The 18,916-nt window shown below is 43.9% G+C and overlaps 1 protein-coding gene across 1 annotated transcript; it reads right to left on the bottom strand.

Annotated features, from left to right (window-relative positions):
• Positions 1 to 2,349: 2,349 nt before the first annotated feature.
• PPP1R2C (PPP1R2C family member C) lies at positions 2,350 to 3,156 on the bottom strand. The gene has a single exon (XM_036460458.1). The coding sequence runs from the start codon at positions 3,154 to 3,156 to the stop codon at positions 2,350 to 2,352; it is 807 nt and encodes a 268-aa protein (XP_036316351.1).
• Positions 3,157 to 18,916: the final 15,760 nt, after the last annotated feature.

The following is an 18,916-nucleotide window of genomic DNA, read 5'->3' as shown; positions in this document are numbered from 1 at the left end:
GTCCAAATATAGCCTACACATATACTTTTTAAAAAAAGTTTTTTTACTTGCCCGGCTCGGCTCTGTGTGGTCTCTGCGTGCTTGCCCGGTTCTAAATGCTGCTGTTTACTTTACAGGGTTGATTACATGTGTTTATGACTGTGATGTTGGGTTTTAATGCACATAAAATATTTTAGGACACTATTTGTTTCAGAATCGTTTTTCCTTTATTTCCCTTCTCTAAAAACTGGTGCGTCTTATGGTCCGGAGCGTCTTATGGTCCGAAAAATACGGTAGTCCAGAATTTATTTAAGACTTAATCCCCACAGTTCATATGTCAAAAGATTGCCATTTCCAATTATTTATTAGAAATGTGATGTTTTAAATACTAGAGGCCTAGTGCACAAACTCGTGCATGGGTGGGGTCCAGGCTATTGGGAGGAGGAGACAATGGGAGGTTGGCTATCCTGCCCGGTCCTGATCAGGACCCAATCAGGGCTGTGCTGCCTGGGGGGAGGCCTGAAGGCGACTGGCCGGTGGCCCCTAACCTTGGTTGGAGTGTGTGTGGGGGGGGCGCGATTGGGGGTAGTACCAGCCGTGGGAAGGGACTATGGGCAGTGGGCTGGCCATCCCCACCCCTAAATGGGGTGGAGGGGGCGATCAGGAATCAGTGGCTGGGGGTGGGGCTGTGAAAGGTTGGCTGGCTGGCCCTGCCCGATTGGTATGTGTGTGGGTCAATCAGGAGGGAGGGGCTGGGGACAGTAGCTGCTGGCCTTGCCCTTAATCAGATGGGGGGGGGACCAATCAGGAGCAGAGCTGGTTGGGGGAGGGGCTGAAGGCCAATGAGGTGGGGGGCCAACTGGGGGCAGGCCCAGCCAGGGGGTGGGGCCACAGGCAGTTGACCAGTTGACCCACCACTAATCAGGGTGGGGGGCTGATTTGGGGTGGGGCCGGCCAGGGGGAGGGGCTGTAGGAGGTTGGCTGGCCGGCCCTGCCCCCCATTGGGGTAGGGAGGGCTATCAGTGGTGGGGCCAGCTGCGGAGCAGAGCTGTGGGTGGATGGAGGTGGTAGGGGTCCATCAGCGGTGGGGCCAGCCAGGGGGAAGGGCCGCAGAAGGTTGGTGGGCCTGCCCCACCCCCAATCAAGCTAGTTTGCTGCCTCAGTGGGCCTCATAGCAACCTGGTTGTTCCTGTCACTATGCACTATGGCATTCTGGTCACTGGCTTTATATATTGTGTATATATATATATATTCATATCAAATCTTCCACTGGTGCAACTTTAACCTGATAATTCATGAAAAGGGACTATTTTTAATAATAGTTCAATCATGTCCTTATAAACACTGAAAGAAAATTAAGATAAAATTAAAGATACTAGGCTAAGGATATGCAACAATAACTCATATTCTCTCTCAAACAGGCAAGTCATCCTAAAACAAGTATTTTTCACTTTTTCCCCATTTTTTTCTTTATTAAGATATTACAAATGTGTCCTTATCCCCTCATTGTCCCTCATTCCTCCCATCATTCCCTCCCCCTCCCCTCCCCACCCTCTGTGTCCATTGGTTAGGCTTATAAGCATGCATGCAAGTCCTTTGGTTGATCTTTCCCCCTTACCCCCACCCTCCCCTGCCTTCCCTCTGAGGTTTGACGGTCTGATTGATGCTTCTCTGTCTCTAGATCTGTTTTTATTCATCAGTTTATGTTGTTCATTAGATTCCACAAATGAGTGAGATTATGTGATATTTATCTTTTTCTGATTGGCTTATTTCACTTAGCATAATGGTCTCACTTTGGATATTTATCATACTATATAACCAATTGCATTTTGGTTTGGTAACAAAACCTTCTCTATAAAGGCTAATGTATAATAAAAGCATAATATGCTAAGTAGACCAGACATCCTTCCTGCCAACGTTCCAGTCTTCTGGATGAAGCCGAGGCTGAGAGGGAAGCCCCAGTCCTGGGTTCTAAGAGGGAAGCTGGTGCAGGCAGCTCGGGAAGGAAGGCCTCCTCTTGCAGGAATTTTGTGCATTGGGCCTCTACTACATGCATAAGTGAATATAAATTAGTCACCCATTAAACCTTTTACACATAAAAAGCTATATAATACACACATTAATCAAGTTTTATAAAAAATAATGTGGTTTTGAACGGATATCGCAATCTTTATTTAAAAAAAAAGATTTCAGACACAAGAATATCAAGCAGGCATTTCCTACTTTATTATTTTCTAAGCTTGCTATTTAATTATTACAGTGCGAGGAAACTGCTAGCATTTCATTACTGGAAGCACAGTTCTATGCAGCTAGTAGCAGTCTATTGTCCTAAGCGGGCATGACAACAGTTGCAGCGCGGCTGGTGGTCTTCTACAGGTAGCTTGCTGGAGTCTGCAGTTCTTCACTTGCAGGACCATCCTTCACTGCTTCTCCCGAGGCGGGATTCTCTCCACCGGCAACAGGTGGCATTTCTTCATCTTCATCATCGATTTCTAAATATTGCAGTTCTTTGGCAATCAGTTCTCTCCCTAGCTTGATGTTCAGGCCCTCGGAGTAATGCAGCTTCCGTCTCAGCTCGAACTGCCGCTGTCTTTCGATCTTGTCCAGAAGCAGCCTGCTGCTGTGGGCCTCCTTGCTCTCCAGCTCCCCTAGGCAGCAGTTCGGCTCAGAGGCATAGGTGACAGCAGCTAATTTCCCCAGGATGTGGCCGGGGGAGCCTCGGGCCAGCTCTTTGTCTTCGAGCTCCCGTGCCATATCCTCGACGCCAGCTTGGATCCTGACGTGGGGCGTGCTGGGCTCGTTGATGTTCTTCAGATCGTAGTCCCTGTAGGCAGCCCGGCAGGTGGCCCGGATGTTGGACTCGTCCCACTTCTTGGGCTTTCTGGCCTGTAGTTGGTTGAGGCCACGGGGTTGCGGGGCGGGGGCCATGACGGAGGAGGCCGATGTGGCCATGGCAGAGGCCGCGGCCGAGGGGCCTTTGTTTTTCAGGATCCCCTTGATGGGCCTCTGGGAGCCGCTGGAAGCAGACATGTTGGGCGGAAGAAGGGTATTACTTGCCGGAAGGTGGGCCGCGGAGGCTTCCAGGAGAGTTTCCAGCTGACACTGAAGCAAGCTCTGTTTGGGCCTGGTCTCCAGGGCACCACCACCGCACTGTGTCTGCGTCACAATGGCCGCCATCGCCCCGTGGCCCACGCCACGTCACTGCGCCGCGGCGGCCCACACTGACGTTCCCGCCCTGCGACCCACGCTGACGTCACTGTCCTGCGGCCCACGCTGATATTCTGTCCCGCGACCCATGCGGAAGTTACTGCCCCACAGCCCGTGCCTACATCCCTCCCCCCCCACACACACACGGACTCTAACCACTTTTTGTTTTTTTAAGGAAGTATTCACGAGTTGCACAATAAATAGGGCGACATTGTCTTGCGAATTTCTATATACACTGCTTGGGGAGGCTATGCAAAATGGAGTTCTCAGTGTGGGTCGCTGTCAAAAATGCCACAGCCAATTCTTTGTTGAAAGGGTTGGTGGCATTGGAACTAGAAGGCAGTTAACTTCTCCTTATCCCTCCTGTTGTCATCCATACCTTCCTTTCTTCGCAGCCTTCCCCTCCCCCCCACACACAAACCCTCGACCCCTCTCCTGCTCTGCCTGCCTTTTAGTGAATGATCCCAGTGTCCACACACTCACACTGGCTGGGGATCCGGGTGCTTTCATAGTGTTCACTCTCCAATCCAGCCCTCAGGTATTGACAAATGTTTCAAGAAACTCTCCAATTCTGTCTCTTCTACCACTACCTGGTTTCAAGTCTCCATCTTCTCTTGTGGGGACTACAGCCACAAGCTTTGAACTTCGCCTCATATAATCCCTTCTTCTGTCAACTGAGTGCTGCCAAGGAGAAATCTGAAGGGGCATTCCAGACTGTGGGAAGAAACTAGAAAAACTCTCTGGGACAGGAGGGAAGGTGGCTGATCCTAGAACAGGAAGTCCAGAACAGAAAGTTGGAGGGAGAGTGGGGAGAATGGGGGAGGGGGAGGAGGGGAGCCTCCAACAGATAATGGATCAGCTTTCTGGCCTCTTCTGGATTTTCATCTCTATGTTAAAGAAAATTGGCAGCCAGTAAACGCATGAAAAGAGAGATGGGACAAGATTGGATGGGTGTTTTTAAAAGACCGCTCTGGCTGCAGAGTGGATAAGAAGTTGGATGGCAGCACTCATAGATGTTATAATTATGTCATCTGTGTACATTAGATGGTAAACTCTAAGAAATACAGAAAGGTGTTTATTTTGTATATCATCATCTCCAGGTTCGTATCTTCACAACATGAGGCTGAACCTGGCACATAGTAGGTATTACAAAAATACTTATTAAATGAACAATTAACGATAGAAGGAACTGGGAGAATGAGAAGTGCTACTGGAGAAAAACGGAGCTCTAGAGCCTTTACAGTTAGTTACCACTTATCCAGTCAGTCACCTGGGACAAACAGCTTACATATGGAACTTGGGAGCTGTTACAAGGAGTGACTTTGGAACACTATCTTTCTCAAACCTCATATTTCACAATGACATTCTTCTAAAGGACAGAAAGAAAATTAAGATCCAGTTTCACTTCCCCCCTCCAGGTAGTATTCACAAGACTCTTGCCCCTACTGATAACATTTTGCTTCCTCTTTGCCGGGGCCGACCAGCAGCCCCTGAAGGACAAATGGACAGATCACTCAGACACAGTTGGACTGTGAAAGAGAGGGCTAAGGGGCACCTGACCCTAGTGGCCAGAGCAGCTTTGATTGCCTACCTTGTTAGCCTTTACTGGAATTTTTATCTTTTGATACAATCATCAGGGTGAGCAATCTTGGGAGGACACACGTGTTTACATGGTCACTAGGCAAGGACATCCAGCGGTTAAGCATAAGGATTCCAATCAACACCCAGGGGGTCTGCAGGTGCACAGATTTGTTTGGAAATGCCAAGGAATAATCAGGGGCACACTCCCCTAAGTCTCCCGTAAATCAGAATTTTGATAAACAGGAAGGTGGCCTTCCAACCACTTCCCTTTTCTCAGAATGTCCCCGAACAACTTTCCAACCAAGTCTCATGGGTTCCCCAGCACCTCTTCTCTCCCTCAAGGTCTTTTTTGCATTTTAGAACACAAAAGCAAAAAGCATGAAAGCACCATACAACTTTTACAAGGGTCTTAAGCACCTTCATTTCAACTTGTCCTGTATTGTCCAAAGTCCTACTAATTTCAGGAACTGCAGTCACTCTAAAACAGTGTTATTCATCTCAGAAAAAGAATTTCCTAATACCATGTTCTTTGAGAAAAGCTGTATTGTGTGGTGAGGGCTTTCAAGGATTCAAAAGCTGATATTCAAGGCTATAAGCAAAACCTCCGGTATGTGAGAGAAATGAAAACAACCTGCATTATTCTGAAATACTCCAGGCCACCCTCCACAAAGCCTTACTGAAAGGCAGTGCAGATCAGCACAGACGCAACTTGTCTTTCTGGCTGGTGGGCATAGTGAGCCTGTGCATGTTTAGATGCAAACAGGATGTTAATGGAGACGCTGATTCTAGTGCATTGGGATTTTGCTTTTGTGTGTATCTAACACCCACCCCTACACGCTGTGATCTGAATATACAAGCTATTCAATATAGAATCAGCCAGTGATCCAGTAATTCTTGAGTATTCTGAAACTTATTATTCAGCAGCTCAATAGCAGGAGCATTGTGATTCTGATCTATTGCCTGGGCCAGTGGTTGGCAAACTCATTAGTCAACAGAACCAAATATCAACAGTACAACGATTGAAATTTCTTTTGAGAGCCACATTTTTAAAACTTAAACTACATAGGTAGGTACATTGTTATTAACTTAATTAAGGTATCCTAAGCTGGCCTTTGCTAAAAACTCAAGGGGCCAAAGAGCCGCATGTGGCTTGTGAGCGGCAGTTTGCCAACCACTGGCCTGGGATATAAATAAAGCCATTTAAAGAATGAAATCATGAAGCACTACAGATTTCAGGTGAATGTGACTTAAAAATAATCCTTTTCACTCACCATTTGCTAATTACCTGCTAATTGAAAGTTGCCCTAAGGGGAAAAACAAAACAAAACAAATTTTGAGTTCTTGTCATCACACTAAAAATTCTTAATTTAGTCAACATTACTACAAGCTTCAAAGTTAGAAATGATCATCAGTCTTTCTAATATTCCTCTTTATGTGGTTTATTTATTATTATCCTAGGACAAGGGCAGAGCAGATACGTCTGAGGTTCCATCATGGACACACAGTTCCACAGGGCTGACTAAAACATACCCAATGAATGACACTTTATATTAAAGTAGATATAGGCCTAGAAACTCTTATTTCAACAAGTATTTAGTGGCCATTTGCTACATTTCCAGTTGTCTTCAATGAGTTAATATTTGGCAACTCCATCTAAATATGCATATTGTCCTATCATCATGGTTTTAAAATACATTAAAAACATCACTGTTGCCCAGCTGCTTGACTCTCAGTGGTTGAGCATCGACTTATGAACCAGGAGGTCGGGTTCAATTCCCGGTCAGGGCACATACCTGGGTTGCAAGCTTGATCCCCAGTGTGGGGTGTAGAGGAGGCAACTGATCCAGGATTCTCTCCCATCATGGATGTTTCTCTCTCTCTCCCTCTCTCTTCCTTTCTGAAATCAACAAAAATATATTTTTAAGAACCACTGTTATTTAAAATATCCTGTGAATTCCCCGCTGTTTGCATAGGATCAGAGTATTTTGCAGAGCACTGCTTATTAATCACGGCGGTAGATCACTCAGCAGCATCTTTTCTTCCAGTGCGAATCACCTCCCTTCTATGGAGATATTTTCCAAATGCCATAAATACAGGAGTTTATTCAAAAGGAGAACTGAACAAGGAATAAGGAAATACTCAACCTGAGGCAGGAACGCCTAAAAAAACAAGAGTTACCACAAACAAAGAAGATATCCAGGATGTCCCACTGGGTGCGATTAGTGAGAGAGAAGTATAACACTGAGAAGGCAGTGGGCTATTTTAAGACTAATTTCGCTGCCCAAAGTGGGGATTAATAGTAGTTGGCCCATGTAGGATCTAAAGTCATGGATTAATTCATCCAAGAATTATCCACAGTGCTTAGAGAATTATGTTAGATACCGTGTGGTTAAAGTTGGAGCTAGGGAAGCAGTGGAGTTCTTCTGCCTGAGTGAAGGTGTAACTCCAGAATTCATTGCAGTGGTGGTTCCTGAGGCATCACAGGGCTCTGAGGAGGGAGGCCAGTTTGAAAAGCACTGCAGGAGAGTCATTGTCAAAGGCATGAGTGTTTGGTTCTCACAAGTGTCTATTTTCTTAGTGGTCACTTGTTTTGAGAATGGGGGTAGAGTGAGTTTCTACTGTAGTGATTCAGACAAGCACATTCATTCACAAAGAAGACAGGCTATCAATGAGAATTTCTGATGTTACATAGTAAACCTCAACTTGCCCCACTCTAAGGGGATCATCTATTTCTGGAACATTAACTGAAGAAAATTCAATCAATGGGAATGTCTGCTAGAAGTCATGCAAAAAACAAAGTCAAAGACATCAGAAAACAGGCCTAGCAGCAGGGATTAGCTGAAGAGTTTGTAGTAGAATAGTAGAAAAGTGTTCTTTCTGCTCCCTAAACACCATGATGTTTCATGGTTAGGAAAAATGAAAGGATATTGTTTTTTCTTTTTTTTCTTGACTCTACTTGATCAGGGAAAGAGCTGTTGATAAAATAGAACATGCAGCATGCTCTTATAATCTATTTTTGTATATAAATATTATAAATTTGGATTCCAGAAAGTATTATTTTGGCTTGGGTGGAAATCCTGAAAGTCATAATTTCCAAACTGCTCATTGCTTAGCTGATAAGACTAATTTAGATAAAATTTTCTTCTGATTTTTGCCTCCTTGGCCTGCATTATTCTGTATTTGCCCAAGCACTTTTAAAGAAGAAAGCAAAAGGGCAAACCCACCAGTTTCAGAGGAATTCAAAATATGAATCTCGTGTTCTCTGAATAGCAAGTTCAAATATGAGGTGCAAGTACAGCGTGAGGCACAAGTGGAAAAAGTTTTTGAGGCAAAGAGTCAATAAGCCACTTGACCAGTTTCCCGGTTCTGGATGAACCATAGTCAAATTAGAAAAGCAATAATGCGATCCAGGGCAGCAAAATTCAATTTTGCCAACAACACTGAGATTCCTTGAGGCAGCTTTTTAAAGATGACATTATAGACAGGATTATTTCCCATGTGTCCAAATATTGCTGGGGAGAAAAAACACACACAGAGAGATAGAAGGTGGTGTGTGATGTCTTCTATCCTAGAAACAAATTTTCTTGTTATTATATATCTATACTTTTGAACGTGCATTATAAAAACAGCAAGGGAGTATAATAGAAGAAGAAATGAAACACTGCAAGTCTTTTTTTTTTTATGATGCTTCACACACAAAAAGAAAAATAGCAAACAGAATCGTCAGATTTCTTAAAAGATGCAGTAAATATATTGTTAGCAACCCAATGACTCACTAACAAGATGTTGTCTGCAGGCAGGCGGGGCAGGAAAACTGTCACCGAATTCCAGTCAATGATCTATAGTATTTGTGACTACCACATGCAGAGTGTCAGCTGGCAATTTATACTGGCTGATGTAACCCGACAGAATCTTCTTCCTTTCTGACAACCAGTCCAGCAAGTAAGGTTAACACATTTCAGCTCTAATGAACAGAAGTACACCTAGCTGTGGAATTTGGTTCTATCTTAGTCATGCCTATATGTTGGTTGTGTTTAAACAGAGCCAGCAAAACAGCTCATGGCAGGCACTCAGATACTGGGACAGAAAGGAGGGCATCACAGAGAGCAGAAGGTGGTTGTCACACTTCAATGTGCCTCAGAACCCCCTGGAGGCTTGTTAAAATACAGGGAATCAAGCCCCTGACCCGTGCTTCTGATTCTGTGGGTCTGGGGCAGACACAATCTGAAAATTTGCATTTCTAGCAAGTTTCTAGATGATGTGTTGTTACTGGTCCACAAGCCATACTGTGAGACCCACTAGAGTAGAACAGGGTTCCTTTCCCATCTGGCAAGTGACTCAGACAAATCCAGGTCCACATCTGGAGACAGCACTCTCTACTCTGTAGAAAGCCAAGTAGGCAAAAAGAGTGTACCACAGAGGGAGAGAATTTTTTCTGCCAAAAGAGGCCAGGAAATACTTGTATAATAGGTATTTTTCAAACTAGACACAAAGTGAAAAAGGCCCAGATGATGCTGAAGATGGCATGTGGTTGATTAGTACAAATAGTCTTGGGATTGATCTGTAATATGCTATAGCAGTAGGATGGCTGGCTACTCCTTTTATGACTATACTAGAGGCCCGGAGCATGGAATTTGTGCATTGGAGAGGGGTTCCCTCAGACCAGCCTGTACCCACTCCAATCAGGGACCTCTTGGGATTATCTGACTGCCGGATTATGCCTGATACCCCCAGGATCTCACAATCTGGGACTGCTGGCTCCTAACCACTCACCTGCCTGCCTGCCTGATTGCCCCTAACCCCTCTGCCTGCCTATCTGCTCTCCCTTAACTGCCTCTGCTTACCTGATTTCCCCTAACTGCCTCTTCCTGCCTGCTGGATCACCCCTATCTGCCCTCCCCTGCTGGCCTGATTGAGGTCCTAACTGCCCCCCCTTGATGGCCTGATCTCAACCCCCAACTGCCCTCCCCTACCAGCCTGCTTGTCTCCAACTACCCTCCCCTGGTGGCCTGATCTTGTCCCCAAGGGCACTCCCCTGCAGGTTTGATCTCGCCCCTAACTGCCCTTCCCTGCTGGCCTAATTGCCCCTAACTGCCTCTGCCTGCCTGATCACCCCCAACTGCCCTCTGCCAGCCAATTTGGTTCTGATTGGTCAGTTTCTATGCCAGTCAGCATCTCTGGGCCAATCAATGGGGCCTGATCATCAGCAACCCTGGTAGAGGTCTGGAGAGAAATAGAGGCATGGTTGTTGGCCAGTTCAGGAGAGAAAGAGAGGTAAGTTCTGATCAATGGCTGTCACAGAGGCTATGGACCAGACCTTGTCTCTCTCTCTCTCTGCAGGCCTCTCTCCTGGCTTGATCCACAGCCCCCTAGGCGGTCAATGCTGGTCAGGGAGCCAGCAGCAGCCCCAGTCAGTGCTAGCTCACCATAGCAACACAGCACTGATTTTTGGTCTGGTAGAGACTTTGGTTGTAATGATCTTTATGACCCTGGCTCTTTATTATATAGACCAGTGGCCTGGTGCATGAAATTTGTGCATGGGGGGATGTCACTCAGCCCAGCCTGCACCCTCTCCAATCTGGGACTCCGTGAAGCATGTCCTACTGCCAGTTTACAGGGATCGGGCCTAAACCAGCAGATGGTCATCCCTCTCAAAATCTGGGACTGCTGGCTCCTAACTGCTCACCTGCCTGCCTACCTGATTGCCCCTTACCACTCTGCATGCTGGCCTGCTCACCCCCAAATGCTCCCCCCCCCCAGCCAGCCTGATCTCCCCCAACTGCCCCTGTGCCAGTGTGCTCACACCCAACTGCCTCCCTTGCCAGCCTGCTTGCCCCCAACTTCTCCTTTCCCCTGCTGGCCTTCTCACCCTCATCTTCCCTCCCCACTAGCCTGCTCACCCCCAACTGCCCCCCTATTGGTCTGCTCATTCCCTCCCCTGCTGCCCTAATCACACCTAACTGACCCCCACTGATGGCCTGATCACCCCCAACTGCTCTTCCCTGCTGGTCTGCTCACCGCCAATTACCCCCTGCCAGCCTGATCATCCACAACTGCTGTCTTATCTTGGCATGATCACCAACAACTGCCCTCTCCTCTTGGCCCTGCCACCATGGACTTGTCCAGAAGAACATCTGGAAGATCTCCTGGAAGGTGTCCCAGTCTAATTAGCATATTACCCTTTTAGTAGTATAGATAGAGGCCTGGTGAACAGGTGGGGACCAGCTGGTTTGCTCTGAAGGGTGTCCGGGATCAGGATGGGGGTTCTCTTGTGGTGTGAGGAAGTCTTGGCAAGAGACCTGTGGTGGTTTGCGGGCCGACCCCCACCCCCATGGCTGCTTAACTCTAATAGAAAATCCTCCCTCAGTGGATGGACACAACTGACCACAGAGATTAGCCTCCATCCTATTGTAAAATGGTCACTTAAGATAACTGTGTTCAAAATTACATATTTCATCATCAGGTTTTTTGAGAAATATGCACTTAAAAAAGACAAAAGGGAATATTGCTTCGTGGCTCAAGCAATATATCTCTGTCTTTATTGTTTGTTTAGCTCTTCTTGTGGTCAGTTGTGCCCTGAAATATTACATTTCCTATTTCTCCATGCCATTATACTTTCAAATATTTCAAAAATAAAGCAACCATTTTTTCATTTCTCTTTTTTATGTAGAAGTATTGAATATGACAGGACCTGGCAGCACCTAATGAGAAATAGCTCTTGGTCCACTTAAGACATTTATTAAGATGATGCTTTCCCCTCTGAGATGCATGGGCTCTAAAGCAAAACAATGAAGGACCAAAGAGAAGACAAGATCCAAAGAAAAATAGAAGAATCAGGTTATGGATTTAGGCTTAGGCTGGGAACATTTACAAAAGCATCTTGAAAATTTCCTTTAGAGAAAAACAAACACTATCAAAGAGACACCAGGGAAGTGGTATTCGATATATCATGAGATTTATTACTTTTTAGTGGCTTCTTTCATTAGTAGCCGAATATTTTCACAAAGAGAAAAGTTCCTCACATTGTCTATTCATCAAGGAACCTGTAGTAGACAAAGACATTTCTAGGTGTGTGTATTTTAAAATATATTTTTATTGATTTCAGAGAGGAAGGAAAGGGGAGAAAGAGATAGAAACATCAATGATGAGAGAAAAAACATTAATCGGCTGCCTCCTGCATGCCCCACACTGGAATGGAGCCCGCAATCTAGGCATGTGCCCTTGACTGGAATTGAACCCAGGACTCTTCAGACCAGAGGCTATGTTCTATCCACTTGGCCAAACAGGCTAGGGCTCTAGGTGGTTTTCTAATTGAAGATGAAAATAATTAGTATGACAAACATTTACAGTTGATCCTTGAACTGTATGGATCCATTATACTAGTATATGAATTGTTTTCAATAAATACTGTAAATAAATGTTCTCTTCCTTATGATTTTCTTAATAACATTTCTTTTTTCTAGCTTACTTTATTGTAAGAATACAGTATATAATACACATAATGTACAAAGCATGTTCATCAACTATTTATGTTATTCGTAGGTCAACATTAGGTTATCAGTAGTGAAGTTTTTGGGAGTCAAAATTTATAGGTGGATTTTCAACTGCATAATGTTATCATTGTTCAAGAGTCAACTGTACATGTAATACATTGCTGCAAAATTAATATTGGGTATTACACTGCAGACTTGAAGTAATGTATTAGAAAACTACCATGAAGTACTGAATACTTATAAATATCATTTTTCTTTTTTGACGACATAATGAAAAGTTTCAAAGCAGTCTTGTCTTTCAAATTATAGTACCATTTTGTTTTTATGGTTTAATTTCCCGATAGATCTTTGATATGTGCCAACAGTCATGGGGATGAGGATGAGTATGAAGATGAATCACAAACTCAAAACTGTCACAACTAAAGCTTGGATTCCTGAAAGTTAGAGCAGATGCTTGAGTTATGAATTACAATTCTGTGTGGAAACAATCTGTCAGTAACTTGATGCTGAGTAGCAGCTGTTCTCCAGAAAATAGCTTATCTCCTTGGGTAGCGTGGCAATGCTTGAAGGATGAGAGTCATCTGAAATTTTGGAGGAATGGAAGCAGAGATATAGGATTAGTTAGTTTATGTTGCAGGTGCTGACACCATATCTGACCCTGTCATTTTTACCTAGATTCCCACAATCTCTAAGTTGGAAGGAACTCAACATTTATCTAGGCCAGTGCTTCTCAAACTTTAATGTGCTTATGAATCATCTGGGGATATTGTAATAATGCAGATTTTGATTCGGCATGTCTGGAGAAAGGTCTGGAGATTCTGCAGGTCTAACAAGCTCCCATGTAAAACCAATGCTGCTGGTCTGTGAAGCACCTTTTGAGAACCAAGAACTAAGACCAGTTTTCTTTGTTGTTGTTGTTTTTACCTATAGTTTTAAGACATTCTAGTTTTTTATAATTATGTCACAGGATATATATATATATATATATATATATATATATACACACACACACACACACACACACACACACACACACACTAGAGGCCCTGTGCATGAAGATTCATGCAAAAATATGCCTTCCTTCCCCTGGCTGACAGCACCAACTTCTCTCTGGCACCCAGGGCCCAGGCTGCTTCACTCCAGCTGCAGCCAGATACCCAGGACCTAGGATGCTTTGTTCCAGCTGCCACTATGCAGCAGAGACCTGAGATGCTTTGCTCCGGCTGCCACCACCACCCACCAGGGGCATGCTCCGAGCTGCACCATGGCCTCTCAGAGCACAGCCCCACCCCTGCTATGTGTCCCCTGGGGCTGGGGGCAGCACGCAGTCCCCTCCAGCCCATTGGCATGCAAGCTCCTCCTGAGCCAGTCATGATGCAGCTCCTCCTGAGCTGGCTGTGATGCCTTAAAGCAGTGGTCCAAAAACTCATTAGTCCACAGAGCCAAATATCAACAGCACAACGATTGAAATTTCTTTTGAGAACCACATTTTTTAAACTTAAACTTTTTCTAATGCCCCTTCTTCAACATAGATTCACCCAGGCCATGGTATTTTATGGAAGAGCCACACTCAAGGGGCCAAAGAGCCACATGTGGCTTGCAAGCCGCAGTTTGCCAACCACGGCTTTAAAGCATCCTGGATAATTTGCAATATATATATATATATATATATATATATATATATATATATATATATATATATATATTTGACTTCAGAGAGAGGAAAACATCAGTGATGAGAGAGGATCATGAATCAGCTGTCTCCTGCACATCCCACAGTGGGGATTGAGCCCACAACCCAGGCATGTGACTTCTTGGTTTATAGGTCAATGATCAACCACTGAGCAACACCAGCAGGGCATGTCACAGATTATTTTTTTAATCAATGCTAGTTAAATCACAAAGGATGTTTTACACTGTAACTATATAAGCAGTTATATCTATTGCATATTTCTATCTCTATTTCTGCCTCTAATTATGTCTATATTTATGAATGAGAGTAATTTTAGGTTATCCCCATAACATTACTCTTCTTGGCATTTAGCATTTGACGTGCTATCATTGTGGAAGAGAAAAATTCTTGCCAGGGAATTACACATAGACTTCTGTCTATGAAAGTCAGCTCCTTTCTGGCTTGAGGAGCTCACTTTCTCTTTCCACTGAAGACTGTGTATCCCCTGCTAGAACTGAAACATTAAAGACTTCTTGCTGGAGCAGAGCAGAGCAGACCAGTGCAAATCAGAGTGGACCAGTCAGGAGCAGGTGGAGCAGAGCTGTGTAGCTAGAGAGCCACCTTACCCCAGGACTGCCTTGAAGCAGTCTGTTCCAAAGCTACACTGCTCCATAACTGAGCAGTAATACTATTGAGCTGCTCCACAGCTATGCTGTATCACAATGTGCTGTTTGCACCAAAAAAGTTGCCTTCTTCACCACACCCCAATTGGGAAATTCCTGCTGGTATTGAATTGGAACTAATGACCATTAGTTGACATGTCTATGTATAATTTTGTTAATGGCTGGTCGCATAACAAAATTATTCTTGTTGATTCTAGTAATGTGATAAAATGAATATGCATTTTATTTTCATTTTTAATGTACTAAGAATTTTCATTCTTAATGTACTTAAGAAAATTAGCCAATTTAAAATAAATATGTAGAACACTATATAATTGATTAAATTATATCATGTGATTTATTGATATTATCTTTTCTCTTTAAAAAATTATTATATACTAGAGGTCCTGTGCACAAAATTTTTGTATGGGGGGGGGGGAAGATGTCCCTCAGCCCAGCCTGCACCCTTTCCAGTATGGGACATTCCTCTGACAATCCAGGATTGCTGGTTCCCAATTGCTCATCTGCCTGACTGCCTGATTGCCCCTAACTGCTTTGCCTGCCAGCCTGACCACCCCATAACCACTCCACTGCCAGCCTGATTGGCCCTAACTGTCCTCTCCTGCTGGCCTAGTCACCTCTAATTGCCCTTCTCTGCCAGCCTAGACATCCCTAACTGCCATCCCCTGCTGGCCTGGTCACTCCTAACTGCCCTTCCCTGCTGGCCTGATTGCCCACAACTACCCTCCCCTGCAGGCCATCTTGTGGAGGCCATCTTGTGTCCATATGGGGCCATCTTTGGCCATATGAGGGCAGCCATCTTGTGTGTTGGAGTAATGGTCAATTTACATATTACTCTTTTATTAGATAGGATGTGTGTGAGTATGTGTATATGTGTGTGTGTGTGCTTATATAAAGGCTTTTGCTCCAAGTTCTTTCTAAACTTCAGAAAGCATGTAGTAAGTCATTGAACAAATATTTTATCCTAGGATCTAAGGGTCATGTATAGAGATGGCAATACAATTAAGGTGTTAAGGAAGGGTGAATGAAATACCAATATAATGTGAACCTTCATCTTTAGCACAATGCCTTAGAATACTGGGACAAAACCATTACAGCCACTCAGTAATTATCATGCTCAACTTCCAAGTAAGGGAAATCTGGATATTCATTTTGTGGATCAGGAGAAAATGAAGCTGGGGCATATTTTTTACTGTGCTGATAACCCTTAAATGCACTCTTTCATGGTCTTTGGCTTCATCTGGACTAAAAAAAAAGTCAGGTGGTTTATATAATAGATGATCTAGGACATTTAGAATTTTGAAGTTGTTATGCAAAGACAAGAACAAAGACTCATTGCTTCAAAGGAGTTAGTTTTAAAGATTCACTCAAGCTTTGAACTTGTTTGTATGCAATTCTACACCTTTCTTTCTTTTAAATATATTTTATTGATATTTTACAGAGAGGAAGGGAGAGAGATAGAGAGCTAGAAACGTCGATGAGAGAGAAACATTGACCAGCTGCCTCCTGCACACCCCCCCACTGGGGATGTGCCTGCAACCAAGGTACATGCCCTTGACTGGAATCAAACTCAGGACCTTTCAGTTCACAGACCGATGCTCTACCACTGAGCCAAACCAGTTTCGGCAATAATTCTACACCTTTCAAGATGCAAATAATTTTGCCAGATAATCAAGAAGAGATCTGTTGAAAAAACACTATAAACTTTGGCAGGTTAATAAGATGCCTATTTTCAAACCATTGCCTTATGCAGCATGGGTCACGTCAGGTGATCTCATTTTGATGCTACTTGGAGTTAACGAAGGGGCAATGAGTTGTGACAAATGGCTTTACAATCTAATAAAGTAAACACAGTAAGGATAGAAAAGGCCAGATTCTATCCACATTTCTGTAACTTAGAATCTTTGTGAAACTAAACAAATTACTCAACCACTCTGTACCTTGGTGTTACTGTGTATAAACAGAATAAATGCTAATATCTTTCTGACAGGGTTGTAGAAAGGATCAACTAAGATAGTGTGTGTATTAGCTCAATGCCTGGCATGCAATAAATGCTCAATAAGGTTAAGTAGTATTATTACTAACTAGAGGCCTGGTGCATGGATTCATGCACCAGTGGGGTCTCTTGGACTGATATGTGGGGATCAAACTGAAACAGATTCTCCAACATCCCCTGAGGGGTTCTGGATTATGAAAGGGCACAGGCCAGGCAGAGGGACCCCACGGGTGCATGATCAGGGCTGGGGAGGGACCATAGGAGGGATTCAGGGCCTGTCTGGCCTATCTTACTCAGTCTATATGGGCCAGACACAAGCAGCAAGCTAACCTACCAGTCAGAGCATCTGCCTCAGGTGCTTAGTGTGTATCATAATGACTGGTTGAAAAATTGAATGGTTGGACAGAGCATTATATATATATATATATGAAATTCGTGCATGAGCTGGGGTTCCTTCAGCCCAGCCTGCACCCTCTCTAATCAGGGATCCTTTCCGGGATGTCCAACTTCCAATTTAGGCCCAGTCCCACGGACATCCCTCTCACAATCTGGGACTGCTGGCTCCAAATCTCTCACCTACCTGCCTGCCTAATCGCCCCTAGCTACCTCTGCCTGCCTGCCTGATCACCCCAAACTGCCCTCTCCTACAGGCCTAATCTCACACCCAACTTCCCTCCCCTGCTGGCCAATTTGGTTCTGATTGGTCAGTTTCTATGCCAGTCAGTGTCAAAAACTCTGCCTCCTAGGCAGCCATTGGCTCCTCACAGTTCACCCAGATTTTGTTCTTATTGGTAATTTTCTATGCCAGTCAGTGTTTCTAGGCCTATTACTGGGCCTGATCAGAGAGATGGGGCTGATAAGTAGCCCCCACAGAGGGCAGAAACAGATGCAGCTGCTGACAAAGCCTGGAGAGAAAGAGAGAGGCAATGGCTGATCAACAGCTACCATGGAAGCTATGGATCAGACCCTGGCTCTATCTCTGGGCCTCTCTCTAGGCCTGATCACAGCCCTCTTTGTAGTCAGTGCTTGGTTGCCATGCCCCCGGTACTGATTGCAGGACTGATTTGCGGTGTTCAGTCGAGCCTTCAGTCGGTCGTTATGGACCTTGGGTTTTTATATAGTAGGATAATTATAAAATTTACATTCTAAGCAAGAATATATTTTTATTTGTATTTATATTACTGTAAATTCTTTATTCTTCTCTATTGAAGAAATATCTAGTCAACATGTGTATTCACCTCCCCAATGTCATTTCACCAGCACTATAGTTTGCTTTTAAAGTTTTGTTTTGGCTAAAAATTGAGTGCCAGAAAACTTAAAAGAGAAGAACTCAAGAAAAGGAATATTATTTATAATTTCACTTTCTTGCAATAAAACCAAAGACCTCTTTGGTCAGATCAGTCCAGAGCGGTGCTGAAGAAATATTTTGCCCTCTCATTGGCCTGAAAAGAGCTGTCAGGAATTGATTTTTCTGTTTCACATTAACACGCCCATTCCAAGTCATTATGGTTTTTTGGTTAAGTAATTCTGAAACACATATTCTTTAATTGACAGGTTATTTCAGCTCCTCATAAGTGTTGCCATTTATTATTCTGTGCAATCTAAGTGTTCAACTGCCATTAAATTAATATGTATATATGTAATACCAACTGCAACTGACCTGAAGAAAAGTTACTGCAGTAAGATGTATGTCTTCCTCTGCCTTTAAATGCAATTTGTTTTAGCCTTGTGAACTTCACAATTGCTGTTATCTCTGTTTAGAGAGCTCTGTCCCTAATAATTTGCAATTCAAGGCTTTCAGGTCTCAGCCCCCAGGTCACTTCTGCAGTGAGGTCTTCCTTGCTACACACACTAAATTAGCACCTTCTCTTTTCAAGCATTCTTACCCTTCTGACAATGATGGTTGTGGTAAAGAAGAAGAAGAAGAAGAAGAAGAAGAAGAAGAAGAAGAAGAAGAAGAAGAAGCAGCGAAGGAGGAGGAGGAGGAGGAGGAGGAGGAGGAGGAGGAGGAGGAGGAAGAAGATTTAATATTGGACTCATCACCACCCAAAATTATCTTCATCTTTGTTTTCTCACTTTCTATCTATATTTTCCTACTGGCATGAAAGAAGGACCTTATTCATCTTATTCATTGGTATATCTATAGTGCCTAAATCAGTGACAGGCATAGGTACTAAATAAATATTTGGATAAATCATATGGTGATATGTCAGAGATGTGATATGTCTTTCTTGGAGGCCTTATAAAATGTGTTATTATTTAAGTGTATTATTACTCATTCAAACTCTGCATTTGCTTAGTTTGT

Source organism: Pipistrellus kuhlii, unplaced genomic scaffold (genome assembly GCF_014108245.1).
Source record: "Pipistrellus kuhlii isolate mPipKuh1 unplaced genomic scaffold, mPipKuh1.p scaffold_m20_p_32, whole genome shotgun sequence".
In the NCBI taxonomy this organism is placed as follows: Eukaryota; Metazoa; Chordata; class Mammalia; order Chiroptera; family Vespertilionidae; genus Pipistrellus; species Pipistrellus kuhlii.
This window is presented reverse-complemented; position numbering and strand designations above follow the sequence as displayed.